Source organism: Phacochoerus africanus, chromosome 1 (genome assembly GCF_016906955.1).
Source record: "Phacochoerus africanus isolate WHEZ1 chromosome 1, ROS_Pafr_v1, whole genome shotgun sequence".
In the NCBI taxonomy this organism is placed as follows: Eukaryota; Metazoa; Chordata; class Mammalia; order Artiodactyla; family Suidae; genus Phacochoerus; species Phacochoerus africanus.
The window spans coordinates 58,481,767-58,501,674 of record NC_062544.1 but is presented as its reverse complement, the minus strand read 5'-3'; the positions used below and the strand labels follow the sequence as shown (position 1 = coordinate 58,501,674).

At 39.2% G+C, this 19,908-nt stretch overlaps 1 protein-coding gene across 2 annotated transcripts in view; it reads right to left on the bottom strand.

Annotated features, from left to right (window-relative positions):
• The window catches only part of NADK2 (NAD kinase 2, mitochondrial), a 50,732-nt gene that overhangs the window by 20,507 nt on the left and 10,317 nt on the right, over positions 1-19,908 (bottom strand). For both annotated transcript variants that reach the window (XM_047767004.1, XM_047767012.1), the window contains exons 2-6: positions 13,321-13,409; positions 12,360-12,448; positions 10,113-10,194; positions 3,682-3,765; positions 1,779-1,915 (exon numbers count right to left, since the gene is read on the bottom strand). In XM_047767004.1, the coding sequence (XP_047622960.1) occupies positions 1,779-1,915; positions 3,682-3,765; positions 10,113-10,194; positions 12,360-12,448; positions 13,321-13,409 (481 nt within the window). The remainder of the gene's footprint in view (positions 1-1,778; positions 1,916-3,681; positions 3,766-10,112; positions 10,195-12,359; positions 12,449-13,320; positions 13,410-19,908) is intronic.

The following is a 19,908-nucleotide window of genomic DNA, read 5'->3' as shown; positions in this document are numbered from 1 at the left end:
CATTGTTATTACTGAGAAATCTGAAACTACTCTGATTCCAGATTCTTATATATAAAATAACCTGCTCCAAACACAATCACCACCAACACCACTACCACCATCACTCCCTCTCTGGAAGCCTGCAGGAGCTTTGCTTTAACCCTAATCTTCTGACACACCTTGGTGTGGGACCATTTACCTTTACTTAAGGTCCTTTCAAAGACTAGTGGCTAAGTTCTGAAAACTTTTTTCGTGTTATTTTTTTATTTTGAATATTTCCTCTCTTCTTTTTCTAGAACTACCATTAATCAGATGTGAACATCCTGAAAATTCTAAGTTTTTACATAATTTTGTTTCTATGTATGATACATTAGCTTAATTTATAAACTAAAAACAATGAATTTGAGATGAGACTCGAAGCAGTGAATCTTTAAATACTAATCTATATCTTTCCTATAATACTGTTGGTGAAAAGAACCAAATCCTGAACATTATTAATGGAATGCTTTGTATCTCCTCACAGATTTTCTGCAAATACTCGATTAACAGTGAGTACTCACTAAATATTACTAATAAATCTCAAATTTCACCCTCAGGCTGTAACCATATTTCTTTTATGTGGCCTTAACTTTCTACCTCTATTCCTTTTTCAACATCCTGGTGATAGCAATTACTTCTTTTGGTGAGGTATAAAGTAAAATATTGGGCTAAGATTTTAAAATCTTAATAGTCACTGTGGTCTTTCAAAAACAATAATAGAAATTCATTTGCTTACAAATTACTTGAAAGATTTCTAGCTTTTTAAAATAATTACTTAAAATTTTTCTAAAATCAAATAATTATTTTTTTGGAGGAAGAAGGAACATCTTTAAAACATGGCATGAACTCACAGTTTAGGAACATGCTAACCTATAAAGCTATAAATCACCATGAAAAACTGAAAAGAAAAATACAAATAAACATGAGATATTATGACAAGATAGAGACAAAAACTGAAAGCAGATATGTAAAGGTAGCTTTTCCTGAAAAGTTTAGCCAGGATATAAAATATAGTAGGAAAAAACAAGGGTTATATAAGGCCAATTTAGCCAAGATATGAAATACAGTAGAGAAAAATATCCTTTTATACAGCCCACAGGTATTTAGGATATCTCTTGGGATCTTCATGATTATGAAAGTCTTGAAGTTACTGGAAAAAGTGGGGAAATACTACCAGATTATATTCCACAAATTAGCTCAAAACTGAGAATTCACCTCTACGTAACAAAAACCTACATATCACCTCATACTAATATTCCCTTAGCATCTTGTACAAACATTTAAAATACAAATCTTTAAGGCTGGAATGCAATATTTCCTAACAAAAAGGTTTTAATCAGTAACTAGAACCATGGTAAATTTATTTAAAAGTGTATAATTATGATGAAATCTTCTACAGATTAGTTCATTTTCTTTCCACCACTTTCTTTTTTGTTTTGACATTACAAAAATTAAAGTCAAGTACCTTTTCTTAAAATCAACTATCCTCTTGGACATTTTATAGTCCTTCCGTAATCAATGAGTTTTCAAACCCATCCTAGAAAACATTTCTTACAGAAATATGCTGTATTTCTTATTTCAGGATCTAATTAAAATAAATTTTACAGCTCAAGTAGTTCACTGTATTTTCTTAAATGTTATCAGTGGCACTGAAATCCCCAAACAAGTTATTTATAAACTGTTACTTCTGGAAATTAGAATGAACAAAAGAACTATAAATTAAATATTGCCCCAAACACATTAATTCCCAATCCACTTACTTTCATCGTGAACTCTTTCAATGTTGAAGGCTCTACTATGCTGATTTAAACTTAGCTGCTGTTCATGAAGGTCCACAGGAATGGGGTTGATGCCAGTCCCTTCAAGGTATAACCTGATTCGCTGCCTCCACAACCATCTCAGAAGAGTGAAGGAAAAGCAAATTGTATTAAAATAGAATAAATTAAACTAAGGATTAGACATCATAATTTCTCCAAATTAAAAATTTCACATTAAAAAACTAGTTATTCTGGAGTTCCCGTTGTAGCACAGTGGTTAACGAATCCGACTAGGAACCATGAGGTTGTGGGTTCGATCCCTGGCCTTACTCAGTGGGTTAAGGATCCAGCGTTGCCGTGAGCTGTGGTGTAGGTTGCAGACGTGGCTCGGTTCCCGCGTTGCTGTGGCTCTGGTGGAGGCCGGCGGCTACAGCTCCGATTCGACCCCTACCCTGGGAACTCCATATGCAGTGAGAGCGGCCCAATAAACGGCAAAAAGACAAAAAATAAATAAATAAATAATAAAATGAGAAATAAATAAAAAAAAAACTAGTTATTCCATGAGCTAATTATATACCAAAAACACCTAAAGTCCATAGGTTCCTGCCCAAAGACAGATTTAGATGTTTATTTCTCTCTCAATTCTAATGGAAATATCTAATGTATTTGTCTAAAACCTCCCAAATAACTTGAGTTAAAGTCAAAGTCTTTATCAAGTATCCATTAAATCCCATATACTGAGCTAAATATTACCGTGTTTTGCTCATCAAAAATAACATGTATTTTAAAAAGAAAGCATTCTTAAAACAATATTACTATTAAGATGGCCAGATAAGATAAAACTCCCTCCCCTAAAATTATGTAATGACGTTTTTCTGCTTTTTACAATAAGAGAAAAAAAGAGATCAATAACAAATATTATAACATTTAACATGACACCTAAAACTTAAATGACTTTTTTGGTAAAGAAAAAAAAAGAAACAGGCTTGATTGATTTCAGAGTCAAAAAGTGATATATCAAAAAGCCAATGGGACAGATTCTACTAGATAAGTATACAAAAAAAAAAAAATTACTCCCACTCAGTAGCTATAAAATTAGTCAAGTGTAGAGGTGCCAAACTTCTGAAATGACTAGAAATTGGAATCATTATTAATAAAATGATTACAGGAGTCAAGAATATTTAATACTATTTCACGAATTCCTAGACAAAAAGCTTTCTCAAACTATAAAACCTAGGCTAACTTCGGAAAGAAAAAAGTAGTCCAATTTGGCTCTCTCTAATATAATTGGCCAACCTCATCTCAGCTCTTCCTTCCACCCTTCTCTTTTCAGGACAATCTGACTACTAAACATTTAAGTGAAAAGAAATATAAAGAACCATCTCCACTGCTTAAGAAACACATAATATGTGAAAGAGAGAGACACCAGGAATCTCAGCATGACCGGAATAAATCCAACTCTCAGTCATTCTGGACAGGACAAGATAAGGATAAAAAACATAAAATCTCAGAGAATTTGAACACTCCATTTTGGCCAACAGTTTAATCAATTTTCTGCCAAACTGCTAAAAACACGTAGTAAGGTTAAATAGAGACATGGCCTCTATTTCACTGAAGAAGAAAAACCTCTACTTGCAATTACATTACAGACCAAGTGGCACTTGGCAGGGTTTCTCCAATTTAGTTGCAATCAAACTGGAAGAAGGTAAGTTAGATGTGTTTATGACTCAGCTCATGTATTATTTTGTGTGCCTACTATTACAACATAGCCTAATCCAATGTTACCTAATTTGTTCCATTTAACAGTATTTTTAATGCCACACATTAATAAGATAATTTATAACAATAATAAGATGATTTGCTATCTTAATAAGACATTTATAGAACAATAGTAACAAATTCCTACCTGAATTCACCACGATAGAACTTCTGTAAGGCTTCTGGGAAGGAATGCGTATACCGAACAGGAAGACATAAATGACCCTCAGACCTTTATTTTAAAAGAGATTTGGATGGTGTAAAGGGAAGAAGGAAAAAAAAAGTACTTAATTCAAAAGTACTAAATTACAAAAATCACATACGAAATTTTTTTTAATGTCTTTTTTTTTTTTTTTTTTAAGGGCTGCACACGTGGCACATGGAGGGTCCCAGGCTAGGGTTCAAATTGGAGCTGTAGCTGCTGGCCTCCACCACAGCCACAGCAACGCGGTATCTGAGCTCCATCTGCGACCTATACCACAGCTCACGGCAAGGCTGGATCCTTAACCCACTGAGCAAAGCCAGGAATCGAACCCATGTCCTCATGGATACTAGTCAGGTTCCTTCATTACTGAGCCACAACGTGAACTCTACATATGAAATTTTTAAAATTTCTACTTTATACTTCATTTTGCCACAAAATTGTCTGCACTTCCAACAAGAACACAAGAAGACCAAATAGAAACAGTCATCACATCCAGCTTTAATGCCATAATATACAATATTACTTAAGTTTCCACACTACAGTGAAACTAAAAATAACAGCACATTTGCCACTGATTGGGTTCCCTGCAAAATTATCTAATGGTAAAGTAGTATTTGCATCTTATCGTTAAATTATTTAAATATTAACTTTGGGCCAGTCACTTTAACATCAGCTTCATCATCTTGAAAAGGGAGATAAAACCGTCAATCTCAAAAGGTTGTTCTGAGGGATCAAACTATTTACGTGAAAGTGTTCTGAACCATAAGCCCCTTTAAAATGTCACTTAAGATATTCCAGATCACTAAAAAGGAATTCAAAAAGTTTAATCCGGGAGTTCCCATCGTGGCGCAGTGGTTAACGAATCCGACTAGGAACCATGAGGTTGCGGATTCGGTCCCTGCCCTTGCTCAGTGGGTTAACGATCCAGCGTTGCCGTGAGCTGTGGTGTAGGTTGCAGACGCGGCTCGGATCCCACATTGCTGTGGCTCTGGCGTAGGCCAGTGGCTGCAGCTCCGATTAGACCCCTAGCCTGGGAACCTCCATATGCCGTGGGAGTGGCCCAAAGAAATAGCAAAAAGACAAAAAAAAAAAAGTTTAATCCAATAAAACCCTTCATTTATTCAAAAAAGCTAACAGCTTTATGCGGAAAACAGGAACTTTTTAAAAAATTGCAAATTACAATGTTAAGATTATCTATAGGTTGCTAAGGGACATGAGAGGATATGACACCTAATGTGAGGAAAAGGTACCAGAAAGCTCAATCATAATTATTTATATGATGCTTCAATCTTGAAGGAAAGGTTGAGAGTAGGCCTGACAAAGCAAATCCTTATAACTGTAAATTAACCTATAAATGTGAAAAGTAGGTAAAAAGGTTTTTACAAAGTTGTGACTAATCAATAATTTTTTTTTCTTTTTTGTCTTTTTGCCTTTTCTTGGGCCACTCCTGCAGCATATGGAGGTTCTCAGGCTAGGGGTTGAATTGGAGCCGTAGCCACCGGCCTACACCACAGCCACAGCAACGCGGGATCCGAGCTGCATCTGCAACCTACACCACAGCTCACAGCAACGCCGGATCCTTAACCCACTGAGCAAGGGCAGGGACCAAACCCGCAACCTCATGGTTCCCAGTAGGATTCGTCAACCACTGCGCCATGATGGGAACTCCACTAATCAATAATTTATCTGGGAGAGTCAACACTGAGGTTAAGAAACAGGCAGGGGCTATGTTTTTACAATTTTAATATTTACTGTAGTACTTTTCCACAGTACTAAGATTACAGAAGTTATCAACAGTCACTTGATAGAACAATACCCAGTAAGGTCAACTGCAGATCAAAAATACTCTAGAGGAATAAATCTAGACTTAGCCTGCAGGAGTCACTTTCAATGGGCTCACGCATGGTGCTAGCTGTTGGCAGGAGGCCTCGATTCCCTCCAGGTGAGCCTCTCCACAGGGCTCTTTTGGTAACCTCACACCATGGTAGCTGACTTACCGCAGGATGAGCAGTCCAAGAGACAAGTTCAGAAGCTGAAATACCATTTATGACCTGGCCTTGGAATCCACACACTGTCATACCGTATTCTATTGAGCCCATAGGCCAGCCCTAGTTGAATACATAAGTGGATAAGGACCCACATAAAGGTGTAAATACCAGGAGGCTACCCTGGAGGCTGGCTATCATGTGCCCTCTATTGCATTCTGATTAAACATTCAAATGTCATAATTATTCAATGGAGTCAGCAAAGGAAGGACAGAATACAGAAGAGAACACCAAAACAGTGTATTTAATTTAAATGAGTCCAAATGAATGAGCCACCTCAAAAGCAGATCCTCTAGCCCAAGTCAAACCTTCAGATACCTGCAGCCCCAGCTGATATCTGACTATAACCTCATAAGAGATCCCAGGTCATAATCAGCCAGCCAAGCTCTTCCTGGATTCTGGACACACGGAAACCATGACAGATAATAAATGATCATTACTGTTTTAAGCCTCTAAGTTTGGGGATGAGTTGTTATGTTGCATTTGATAACTATTACAGAGAAGAAACTTAAGTTGAACATTAACTTCCGGGCTTATTTAGAAAGTGTGAAACATCTCAATGCTTAAGAAAAGAAGTCATGGAGTTCCCGTCGTGGCTCAGTGATTAAAGAATCTGACTAGGAACCATGAGATTGCAGGTTCAATCCCTGGCCTTGCTCAGTGGGTTAAGGATCCGGCATTGTCATGAGATGTGGTGTAGATCACAGATGTGGCTCGGATCTGGAGTTGCTGTGGCTATGTTGTAGGCCAGCGGCTACAGAGCTCTGATTAGACCCCTAGCCTGAGAACCTCCATATGTGGTGGGTGCGTCCCTAGAAAGAGACAAAAAAAAAAAAAGAAGTGAGGGAGTTCCCGTTGTGGTTCAGCAAGTTACGAACCTCACTAGTATCCATCAGGATGAGGGTTCAATCCCTGGCCTCGCTCAGTGGGTTAAGGATCCGGCATTGCCATGTAGGTCAAAGATGTGGCTTGGATCTGATGTTATTGTGGCTGTGGCTGGCAGCTGCAGCTCCAATTCGACCCCCAAACCCGGGAATTTCCATATGCTGTGGGTGCGGCCCTAAAAAAAAGAAAGGAAAAGAAGTCAGTTAACCTGAAATATAGAGAAACCAAAGGATTTCAAGGACATGTTATTCTAGGTAGAAATTAGAGAAATACCTTCTGCTTACCAGTTTCAAAACCCCCACAAGCCAGTGAGTGTTAAGCCAGTTTTTTTTGTTTGTTTGCTTGTTTGTTTGTCTTTTGCCTTTTCTAGGACTGCTCCCGCGGCATATGGAGGTTCTCAGGCTAGGGGTAGAATTGGAGCTATAGCTGCCGGCCTACGCCAGAGCCACAGCAGTGCAGGATCCGAGCCACGTCTGTGACCTACACCACAGCTCACAGCAGCGCTGGATCCTTAACCCACTGAGCAAAGCCAGGGACCGAACCCGCAACCTCATGGTTCCTAGTCAGATTCGTTAACCACTGCGCCACCAAGGGAACTCCTAAGCCAGCTTTTAAAGGAAAATATATTTCAACAAATTGTATAAAATGTGATCACTAAAGAATCTCTTACTTTGATGACATAAAAATATGCCATTACAAAGTTCTAAAATAGACATGCACCAACACTAAAGACAATTAAAAATTTGTTATCAATACTCAGCCATAAAAAGAATGAAATGTACAATGACTACGGATAATTTCTATCTTTTATGTTAGTATTTTTGTTACATGAATTCTTTTCTAGGTAAAAAATGTGTTCTACTAAAAAAAAAAGAAATGTAAATATACTTCAATTTTTTAAAAAAAAGGGGAAGAAAGAACAAAATAATAGTATTTGTAGCAATATGGATGCAACTAGAGATCCTCATAATAAGTAAAATAAGTCAGAAAGAGAAAGACAAATACCATATGATATCACTTATACATAGAATCTAATATATGGCACAAATGAACCTGTCTACGAAACAGAAAGACTGTTTCATTCAAGTAGGGGCCAGTATGGCTAGAATGACATGAAGAAAGGGAAAATAACAGGGTATAAGGACACAGAATAGTCGGATCAGATAATATAGAGTCTCTAATGTCAAAGGTGACCAACTGTCCCAGCCTACCTGCCACTAACAACTGTCCCAGGACATAGGATTTTTTGGTGCTAAAACTGCGGAAGTCCCAAGCAAACCAGGATAAGAATGAGTTGGTCACCTCAGTCATAGTAGAGTTAGATTTTATCCTGAGTTAGATGGAAGCCACAGTAAGACCTTGAGCAGAGAAGTCATATCATGTTAAATCAAGTTTTATTTTTAAAAAATCATTGTGGCTGCAGTGGGGAAAAAAGACTATAAATAAGGTAAGAATGGAAACAAATCACTGTTGGATATAAAGATTTTGGAGTCACCAGGATCAAAGTTATTAAAGTGACAGGCATTATCAGGTATTCTCTAGGCTGTCCAGAGGGTGAAGGAGAAAAAGGATGGCCCTAAAGGTAATACTTGAAAACACCAGTATTTAAGTAGTGGCCAAAAAAAATAGGATCCTTCAAAAGAGAGACATGAAGACAAAGAAATAGTCAACAAAATGGGAAGAAAGAGATGTCATTAAATGCCAGAAAAATACAGCTGCAACAAGAGAGCAGTTAGTACCAAAAATTTCCCAGAAATCAAGTAAGACAAGGACTTCTAAAATGTCAGTAACCAGAATATCACTGTTAGGTAAGGCAAAAGCAAGGTCAATGAAGTGGTTAGGGGCAAATCCAGAAGTGACTGTAAAGGTTTAGTAAATAACTGCTTTAAGAAAGTGGGGGTAAAGGGAAGGAAAGAGCTAACAGTCGAGAAATGAGATACAGGGTGAAAAAACATTAAATTTTCTTGAAAGATGGGAGTCTTGAACAAGTTTTTAGGCTAAAAGGAATCATGAGCAAAGGGAGAGAGGAAAAAAGAACAAAAATTTTTGTAAGGGAGAGAAAAGTCGAAGTTCTAATCTACTGCTTTCCGTGTCCTCCATGAGATGGAGAAGGAGGTGGTGAAGGAAGAAGGACAGGGAAAGCAAGGAGCACACGGAGTTGAACAGCCATTCTTCAAGTAGCAGTGGGGAGGGGAGAGGACCTGGGCCACGATTTATGACCACCTTTGAGGGTCCAGTTCTAAGAGCTAAAAACTACAAATCAGAAGTAAATTTGGGCAACTAAAGCCCAAAATGGGTCACTAAGCTCAAATTTCTATGATTTTTTTTTCCCCCAGATGGCCTCAGGAGTGCTGATATAGGAATAGAAAAGGGACCCATCTACGATTAAACAGGAAGATAATGGTACACAATATTAAAGACATTTGTTTAGGAGCTCCTGTTGTGGCGCAGTGGTTGACGAATCCGACTAGGAACCATGAGGTTGTGGGTTCGATCCCTGGCCTTGCTCAGTGGGCTGAGGATCAGGCGTTGCTGTGAGCTGTGGTGTAGGTTGCAGATGAGGCTCGGATCCCTCGTTGCTGTGGCTGTGGTGTAGGCCGGCAGCCTCAGCTCCGATTCGACCCCTAGCCTGAGAACCTCCATACGCCACAGGAGCAACCCTATAAAAGGCAAAAAGACCAAAAAAAAAAAAAAGAAATTTGTTTAAAAAGTGAAAGTCAAAGGGCAAATTTAATAGGATTGAGGGAATAAGAATGCTGTTAAGGCAGGAGGCTATATGATTTGGGTGATTTGAGAGATGGGTAAATTCTAGATGATCACGAAGTCCAGGTGTGATCACTGCTGTAGGTGGCTGTAACAGAATGAGGATAAAGGTTGGTGAAACCGAGGAAAGGAGAAAATGGTAATAGGCTCTGGTCTAGTTATTAAGTCAATGAATTCACTCAGGAAATCAGTGAAGGTATAATCAGGAATGTGGATAAGAGCCATAAGGAAGGGCAGAAGATGGAACATTACTAACTCATCCATCTTCGGCAACACCAAAGGTCGCCACTACTCACCTGGGTCAAGGGCTTGGGTCTATTCTGCAATGGATCCTACTCTCAAACTACCCAAATCAAATGTGAGGACTTGTCCATCATATATCATAATCTACCACCAATGCCAGCATATATTCTTCTCATGCTTGAGCTAAAAAAGAGCTGTGTCCTTGAAAATATCTACACTAAATTTTACCACTGGAATGATTTTGGAACATGGTTCTAACATTGTATTATGCACAGGACAGTGATGTTTCCACTTACACAGCATGGACCAGAGTAAACTTCCCGTAGCAACAGAATAAAGACCTTCCAAAGTTTAAGATTTATCATAAACAGATACTATAGAAAGCAAAGCATAAATGTTTGTATGTATAACATGCCAAAAAAAAAAGTTTTTCCTTACCGTTCTGGGTCAGTGTTTACTCCAATAACTGGTTTAAGTCTGTCCAAGACTTTACTTGCTGCCAAAAGCATTGTCCCATCACCTAAAGGACATAAGACACAACTAGACTTGTTTTAAAACTACTTTATAACCACATTTTGAACACCAGTTCTTTTAACAATCATACCCCTACCCCATCCTGTTGGCTGCCATACTATTTCCTTTCCACCCACTACCCCCTTGTAATATCTCTCTATTCTCATTCAGAATTTTTCAACAGTGGCATGATTGTCACGTTAGGCCAGATAATTCCCTGTTGTGGGGGGCTGTCCTGAGCCTTGTAGGATGGTGAGCAGTATCCCTGGCCTCTACTTATTAGATGCAGGTAGAACCACCCAGTTAGGAAGCACTGCTCTAATCCTGTCACTTTAAAAAAAAATTTTTTTTTCTTTTATTTGGGGGGTGGGGGGGAGCCACATTTGTGGCATATGGAGGTTCCCAGGCTAGGGGTTGAATCGGAGCTTTAGCAGCCAGCCTACACCAGAGCCATTGCAATGCAGGATCCAAGCCACGTCTGTGACCTACACCACAGCTCACAGCAACGCCTGATCCTCAACCCACTGAGCAAGGCCAGGGATCAAACCCGCAACCTCATGGTTCCTAGTTGGATTCATTTCCACTGCGCCATGATGCAAACTTCTTAAAGATTTTTAAAATTTTATTAAAGTATAGTTGGTTTACAATGTTCTACCAATATCTGCTGTGCAGTACAGCCAAATGCTATATATATATACACATACATATATATGCATATACACATGCATATATCTATGCATACACACATACGTTCTTTTTTTATGTATTATTTTCCATCATGGTCTATCCCAGAAGACTGTGCTATATACAGTCTAATTCCTATGATTTCTGTTAGCCAATCCTCTTCTCTCCGAACATCAGCCCAAATTTATAAATTATTTTAATGAGAATATATCCAGTAAAGTGTTCAACTTTGGATTTTTCTATCTAAAAAAATGCCATCAATGTAAATGTTTAGAAAGAATGGTCACTTACATAATAATAAAGCTCAGGAAAAAAATAAATGTAACTATATTGGGGCCACAGAGGGATGGAATTCATCTAATCTCATTAAACTCTTAATAAAAACAACTTTTTTTTTAAGACTGGCATAAGTAAACCAAGATACAATTATAAATAATCTTTTGAATCATATTTGAAGTTAAATGCACACTTTAAATAGATACACATAGGAGTTACTGTTGTGTTGCAGTGGTTAACAAACCCAGCTAGCATACATGAGGATGCGGGTTTGATCCCTGGCCTCACGCAGTGGGTTAAGGATCCAGCGTTGCCGTGTGTTGTGGTGTAGGTTGCAGAGTTGGCTCAGACCTGGCAATGCTGTGGCTCTGACGTAGGCCAGCAGCTACAGCTCCAATTGGACCCCTATCCTGGAAACCTCCATATGCCATGGGTGCAGCCCTAAAAAGACAAAAAAAAAAAAAAAAGAAAGAAAGAAAATAATACATACACACACATAAATATATGTTCAGAACCTCTTAGTAACATCATTCACTAAAAAAGTGAAATGTCATATAAAACATACTTTTTTTTTTGTCTTTTTGCCATTTTTCTTGGTCCGCTCTCGCAGCATATGGAGGTTCCCAGGCTAGGGGTCGAATCAGAGCTGCAGCCACCAGCCTACACCAGAGCCACTCCAACGTGGGATCCGAGCCGCGTCTGCAACCTACACCACAGCTCACGGCAATGCCGGATCTTTAACCCACTGAGCAAGGCCAGGGATCGAACCCGCAACCTCATGGTTCCTAGTTGGATTCATTAACCACTGAGCCACAACAGGAGCTCCTATATATAAAGCATATCTTTTAAACCTGATCTTAAAGATCCAAAAATCTATCTAATGATGACTCCAAAGCCTTCATTATAGCTAGGCCACAGAAAATACCCGTACTAAAGAGCATTTCCAGAGTTCCCATCGTGGCACAGCAGAAACAAATCCAACTAGGAACCATGAGGTTGCAGGTTCGATCCCTGGCCTCGCTCAGTGGGTTGAGGATCTGGCATTGCTGTGGCTGTGGCGTAGGCTGGCGACTACAGCTCCGATTAGAACCCTAGGCTGGGAACCTCCATATGCCGCAGGTGTGGCCCTAAAAAGACAAAATAAATAAAATTTCACAAAAAAATTAAGAGCATTTCCATATTCCAACACCTTGACCTCTGCAAAACTATTACCTCCTGCAGCTATGACAGCATCTGCCCATCGCACAGTCTCTTCATCATATTCTCTCCTTTTTACAAGACGAACCTCAATTCCCTCATTTCTAAGATAAAAACAGTAACATAAAGAAGAATATTTTTGAGAGGCAGTTTATTATGACAGATTTAAAATAAAAAAGCAAACAAAAATTTGTTTTATAAGCAAATTTATATTTAGCTTTGTAAGGTCACCTTCATTTTCATTTACTACAACAACCAATTTAACTCTAAGTCAGGAAGCACATGAATAAACTAATTATCTCCCCCAAAATACCTTTTAAAGCCCCTGATAAATAGCAATAGTGCTTGATTAGAACTTCATTTTCTCTACTCTTTCTGAAGCTAAAATTCATTAATACAAAATGGCCCAGAAGACTAACACCTTAAATGACAATATTTTTAAACTGTAAAACTGAACAGCCATTATTTCAAAACCAACCAATATTTACTGAGTGCCAGACACTGAAACACTGATTAAAATACTTTCTAATTTTGTCTTCACACTGATTCTCTTGCATACACATAAACTTATTCATTGACTCATTTAGTCCTGAATTAGGTGAAGTTTCTACAATTAGAACTTTTAGATATTCAAAGAATATTATAATGAACACCTGTATAATCTACTATTCTATATATGAAGTAAAACATTATACATACAATTGAACCCTGTGAACAAAATTAACTCTCGGCAGAAAGGGTAATTCTCAGGTAGACCAAGTAATAACTGAAAATCTACGAACTTTTCAGACTACAACAAAAATTTCCTTACAAACACTATGATATCAGGTCCATTAGCAACAATATAATTTTCTAAGTATGATTTTATAATGGCAAACTTTATTTTAAAAAAATCTAAGTATTAGCTGCTGGTAAAAATAAAAATTGAGACTCCTGAATACCAAAGTCTACCCAAGTCCCAATCCCACAGACTTACCGTAAACTATCTACAATATGTTCCACATTTTTGGTGTGAATGTGATGTCGCTCAAGCAGTCCACTGTAGCTAGAGCCTTTCAAAGCAAGCTAAATTAAAATAAAATAAATTTTGTCTTATTACATGATATATATTCCATATTATATTTCTTTTGAAAGCCCTATATAAAACAGAATTTAAGGCACATTTTAATGATTACCTGTGAAACCTACAAGTGTAAACTTAACTAGAAAGTCTGGTTCTAGAAACTTATAATTTGGTGTTAGTACCAAATACAGCGTGAAGTTTTCCAATTATATAGTCAACAGGATCTCAAAAATAATACGTTTTGAGCTTGAGTCCTTTATTTTTTAAATAGATTTTTGTTTGTTTGTTTGCTTTTTAGGTAGGGCTGCACCCACAGCATACGGAAGCTCCCAGGCTAGGGGTCCAATCAGAGCTGCAGCTGCCGGCCTACATCACAGCCAGAGCAACACAGAATCTGAGCCATATCGGCAACCTACACCACATCTCATGGCAATGCCAGATCCTTAACCCACTGAGCAAGGCCAGGGATTGAACCCTCAACCTTGTGGTTCCTAGTTGGATTCGTTCCCGATGTGCCATGACAGGAACTCTGATTTTTTAAATGGATTTTTAACATACAGCATATGACTACTAAAGACCAAATATGAACTAGCATTTTAGAAGGCAGTTAGGTGACCTTAGTTCCACTTGGATTTGCAGTTCTCTTGTGTTCAGATTCATGAACTTCATTTGGAATTTACTCTATACAATCCAAACAAAGGGCTTGTTAGCTCCCTGAGAACGGATAACTTTTAGACATAAAGACATAAGCTTTCAAGAACTGTCTTTACCACTCATTTGGAATGACATTTTATAATGTTACTATCTTATCATTAATATTCTTTTAAAGCATATGTCTTTTAAACAATCTATAAAGTAAAATCTTGAAAGAGAAGTTTAGAAACATCCATTTAATCATCAATAGAAAATATGTCCACTAGAGTGTAATGCCAGAATTAAAAGTATGTTCTTTTTTATGGCACACCAAAATTACAACTATTTACAGAGAAAGTGAAGAGAAAATCCAGAAGACTAGCAGAAAAGATCTTCTACAGCTACAGATATAAGAAGGAACCACAATGAGATGGGTAAGAGGCACAGAGACAATACAATCAAGTCCCACGCCCCTAGGTGGGGAAAAATTACAATTGCAGAGGTTCTTCCCAAGGAGCGAGGAGTCTAAGCCCCACACAGTGGATCTGCACTGGAAGATGAGTCCCAAGATTTGGCTTTGAAGGCTAGCAAGGCTTACTTTCAGAAAAGCCAGAACGTTATGAGAAATAGAGACTCTACGCCTAAAGGGCACACACAAAATCTCAAGTGCTCTGGGACCCAGGGCAGAGGCAATAATTGGAAAGAAGTCTGGGTCAGACCCATCTGCTGATCTAGCAAGCATCACTCTGGAATCCTCCCTCTAGCTTATCAGCTCCAGGACTCAGACCTGTAGGCCTGCTGCCTTAAGAGCCCCTGAGCCCTCAGATGCCTCAGGACCCAGCTCTGTCCACCAGAGAGCCCAGAACCCAGGCCCACACACCAGCACACTCACACTAACCACTGTGACTCTGAGAGTACTGCAGTCAGAGACTCCAGGACCTGGCTCAACTACTAGTGGACTCACAATAGCCTGGGCACCAGCTTCACACACCAGTGAGTAAGTATCAGCCCCAGGAACACCTGGGCCCTGGCCCTACCCACTGTTGGGTTGAAATACCAACTTTGGGGCCCCCAAGCCTCTGTAACCAGAGACCCCAGGACCCAGCCTCAGCCACCAAAGAGCAGGCACCAGCCTGGAGATCCCCTTGGCCCTGGCCCTGCCCACCAGTAGGCAGACACAAGCCCCAAGACACGACATCCTCACAGCCTGCCAATACCAGCTTGGGGACACCTGGGGCCCCTCAACCAGCTGCCCCAGGTTCTGATCACACCCACCAGTGGGCTGACACCAGCTTCAAGACACCCCTGACCTTGCAGCCAGTCATGTCAAGAACCAGCCCTGCTCACTAGCTTATCATTAGACCTGGCAGCCCCAGCTCTATAACCACCCACTCCAGAACCCAGCCTCATCTACTAGTAGGCCAGCATTAGTTCAAGAAATCCCAGGGCCCCACAGCCAGCCGTCTTGTGACCCAACCCCACTGAGCAGCAGCCAGCAGCCAATGCCAACCAACCAGGTACAGGACCAGCCACACCTACCAGACCACCCACTGTAGCCAGCCCATCACAACAGAAGGACCTATGAGGCCTACATAGAGGGCACCCCTAGAGCACGTATCTCTGGTGCCCAGAGGAAAGTGTGCTGCTGGGACACATAGGATCCTACAAAAGGCTGTTCCCCAAAGTTGGAAAACAATCAAACTACCAAACATACAGAAATAAAAATAGAAAATTAGGCAAATAAAAGTGACAGAGGAATAAGGTCCAAACAAATGAACAAAAATTAACCCCAAAAGAAGAATTAAGTGAAGTAGAGATAGGCAATCTACCTGACAAATAGTTCAAGGTCATGACAGTAAAGATGTTCAAAGAACTCTGGAGAAGACTGGATGAACAGAGCAGAGGTTAGAAGTTTTTAGCAAAGAGTTAGAAAATATTAAGAAAGACCAGAAATGAAGAATACAATAACTGGAGTTCCCATTGTGGCTCAGCAGTAACAAATCTGTCTAGTACCCATGAAGATGTGGGTTCAATCCCCGGCCTTGCTCAGTGGGTTAAGGATCTGTCATTTCCGTGAGCTGCAGTGTAGGCAGCAGACATGGCACAGAACTGGCACTGTTGTAGCTGTGGTGTAAGTTGGCAGCTTTAGCTCCAATTAGACCCCTAGCCTGGGAACTTCCATATGCCGTGGGTGTCGCCCTAAAAAGACAAAAATATATATATAATAACTGAAATGAAAAATACACTAGAAGGAATCAATATTATATTAGATGATACAGGGAAACAGATCAATGGACGAGTAATAGAAATCACTGAAGCAAAAGAGAAAAAGGAAAAAAGAATAAAAAGAAATGAGAACAGTTCAAGAGACCTCTAGGACAACATCAAGCATGTTAACATTCACATTATGAGGGTCCAAGAAGGAGAAGAGAGAGAGAGAAAGGCGCTGAGAACATATTTGAAGACATAACAGCTAAAAACTTCCATGACCTGGGAAAGGAAGCAGACATCCTGGTCCAGGAGGCACAAAGTCCCAAACGGGATTAACCCAAAGAGGATCATACACATCATAATTAAAATGGCGAAACTTAAATATGAGAGAGAATATCAAAATTAGCAAGGGAAAAAGGAACAAATTACATACAAGGGAACTCCCTTATAGCTATTGGCTGACTTTCTAACAGAAACTCTACAGGTGAGAAGGAAGTGGCATGATATATTTAAAGTGATGAAAGTGAAAACCTACAACCAAAAAGTACTCTATCTGATAAGCTTTCATTCAGATTTGATAAAAAGCTCAAAAGTTTCACAAACAAGAAAAAGCTAAGAGTCTGGCACTGCTAAAACAAGTTTACAAGAAATATTAAGGAGTTCCCGTCGTGGCGCAGTGGCTAACGAATCCGACTAGGAACCATGAGGTTGCGGATTCGGTCCCTGCCCTTGCTCAGTGGGTTAACGATCTGGCGTTGCCATGAGCTGTGGTGTAGGTTGCAGACGCGGCTCGGATCCCGCGTTGCTATGGCTCTGGCATAGGCCGGTGGCTACAGCTCCGATTAGACCCCTAGCCTGGGAACCTCCATATGCCGCAGGAGCGGCGCAAGAAATAGCAAAAAAAAGACAAAAAAAAAAGAAATATTAAAGGGACTTCTCTAAGGGTAGGTCTTGATTAGAAATAGGAAAATTCCCAAAGGAAAAAGCTCACTGATAAAGGAAAATATAAAGGCAGTAAAACAACCACATGCCACATGCAAAGCTAGTAAGAAAGGTTAAAAGACAAAAATAGTAAAATTATCTATATCTACAGTAGGTGGGTAAGAGATACACAAAAAGATGTAAAATACAATGTTCAACAGTAAACTTGGGAGGGCATAAAAATGTGTCTGAACTTGAGAGTCAGAAACTTAAAAGAGTCTACTAAAATAATTTCATCAAATTTACTGCTTCTGGCCTTCAGATTTCAATTCCTTGTTCAGATTTTTATCTAATGTTCCAGTTTTGGGTTCGGACAATACAGAACATGTACCCTGGAATAAAGGACATAAATCCTACACATGGGTACTATTAATTCCAATCTGGTAGTTTGGGAGTTCTGGTGCTTACTTTCTTGGCTCTCAGAAAACTCCAGAAAATTAAGATTACTAATCAGTTGAGTCGTAGGAAACTTTGAGTTGAGATGGTAAAGGAGGTTTGAATTTGCAGGGGAAATAACTGTGGAAAACAGAAAACCTTAAGTTTTCCACAATTTTAGTAAGTTTTGCTAGCAACACTAAAGTTCATTTAGCATTAGAATACTTAATATTAGAGCAAAAAAAATGTCATTTCATAAATTCTTGTTACCATTCAAATTTCTTTTCATAAACTAATTCTCTAATAACTCATGCTCCATATATTTAGAGAATAAAAAAGTTATCATATTAATTATTTCATAAATGATCTAGCTGGTTGGGCTATAAGCTTCATTACCATGGACTGGCTAACTAGGCAGGTAAGAGATAAAGCATTTTTAAAAATCACTAATAAATAGCATCATCAGAAAGTCTTAAGTCACTATTCAAGGGGGGTTCTTTTTTTTTAAATTCAAAGGCCAGTAGGAATTTCTAGCTACCGCCTTTGAAAATAACATGACTTCAGAGATTTAAGAACATACTTTAATCAGACAAAAATAAGAACACATGAATTATTTGTAAACTCTCTTACAGTTATGAGATTAGATAAATTACTGAAATTTAGAATACATTCCTCTTTTTTTTTTTTTTTTTTTGGCCACACCTGCAGCACACAGAAGTTCCCAGACCAGGAATCGAACCCACATCACATCAGTGACCCGAGCCACAGCACTGACAACAGGATCCTTAACCCACTGAGCCACCAGGGAATTGCCTAGAACACATCTTCAATTCTGCAATGCTACCCCTGAGGTATTAGTAACAAAGTCTTTACTATTTTCTTCCTTCTTTCCCCCAAAAACTTATTTCTTATCTACATTTAAATTTTTTCTTAAAATTATTCACCAGGATATTCGGAAAACGCAATCTAAAAGATCTACAAGTATGCACATTTAAGTGTAAGCAACAGAATTTCTCCCATAAAATCTCCAAAAGACAACATCACTTCTACACAGACAGCTCTGAGATTAAAACAAAATACAGCATAAATGGACAGAAATGAACCACACTTTAAGGTCAGATGTGATAGTTACAACTATTTTCTAAATGGCCCAATTTTATTAAAGTATCACAGACATTTTTACTTGACCACAACTGAAAAATTTTTAAACTTGTTTTACTAATCAGCAGAACTTTACTATTTTTATACTCCTCGTAATTTCCATGAAAGCTCAGTAAGGGTCTTTAAATAGGTCTTTAAAAATTTAACACATAAGGAGTTCCCTCTGTGGGGCAGGGGGTTAAATGATCAGGCTTGTCTCTTTGGCAGCATGGGTTCGATTCCCAGCCTGGTGCAGTGGGTTAAGGATCAGGCACTGCTGCAGCCTGGCGCAGGTCGCAGCTGTGGCTCAGATTAAATCCCTGGCCTGGGAACTTCCATGTGCCCATGGGGAGAACAAAAAAGAAAAAAGTAATTTAACACATAAGAGGTGGACAAACTTGCAAGACTGTAACAGTTTGACATGTAAACTCACTAGGCATGTAATTGAAGCACTCTTAGAGAAGAATAATCTTAACTAAATGGTACACTAAGAACTATTATTCAAAATTGCCTTGGAGTTCCAGTTGTGGCTCAGTTCCTGTCGTGGCTCAGTGGTTAACAAATCCAACTAGGAACCATGAGGTTGTGGGTTTGATCCCTGGCCTCGCTCAATGGGTTAAGGATCCGGCGTTACTGTGAGCTCTGGAGTATGTCGCAGACACGGCTCAGATCCCTAGTTGCTGTGGCTCTGGTATAGGCCAACAGCTACAGCTCCGACTGGACCCCTAGCCTGGGAATCTCCATATGCTGTGGGTATGGCCTAGATAAAGACAAAAAAAAAAAAAAATGCCTTAAAAGAATTAGTGGCCCCTTGGGAGTTTCCATTGTGGTGCAGCAGAAACAAATCCAACTAGTATCAATGAGGATGCAGGGTTTGATCCCTGACCCCACTCAGTGGGTTAAGGATCCAGCTTGCTGTGAGCTGTGGTGTAGGTCGCAGACATGGTTTGGATCTCATGTGGCTGGGAACGGCCATATGCCACAGGTGTGGCCCTAAAAAAAAAAACAACAACAACAACACACAAAGAATTAGTGGCACCTGACAGTTAGAAAGTAAACTATTTACCTAGCATGATCAGGTCAGATTCAGAGACCCCTAAGTATTTCTTCAGCTCCATTTGATAATTATCTTGGATCATTTACATTCCATTTATCATTATA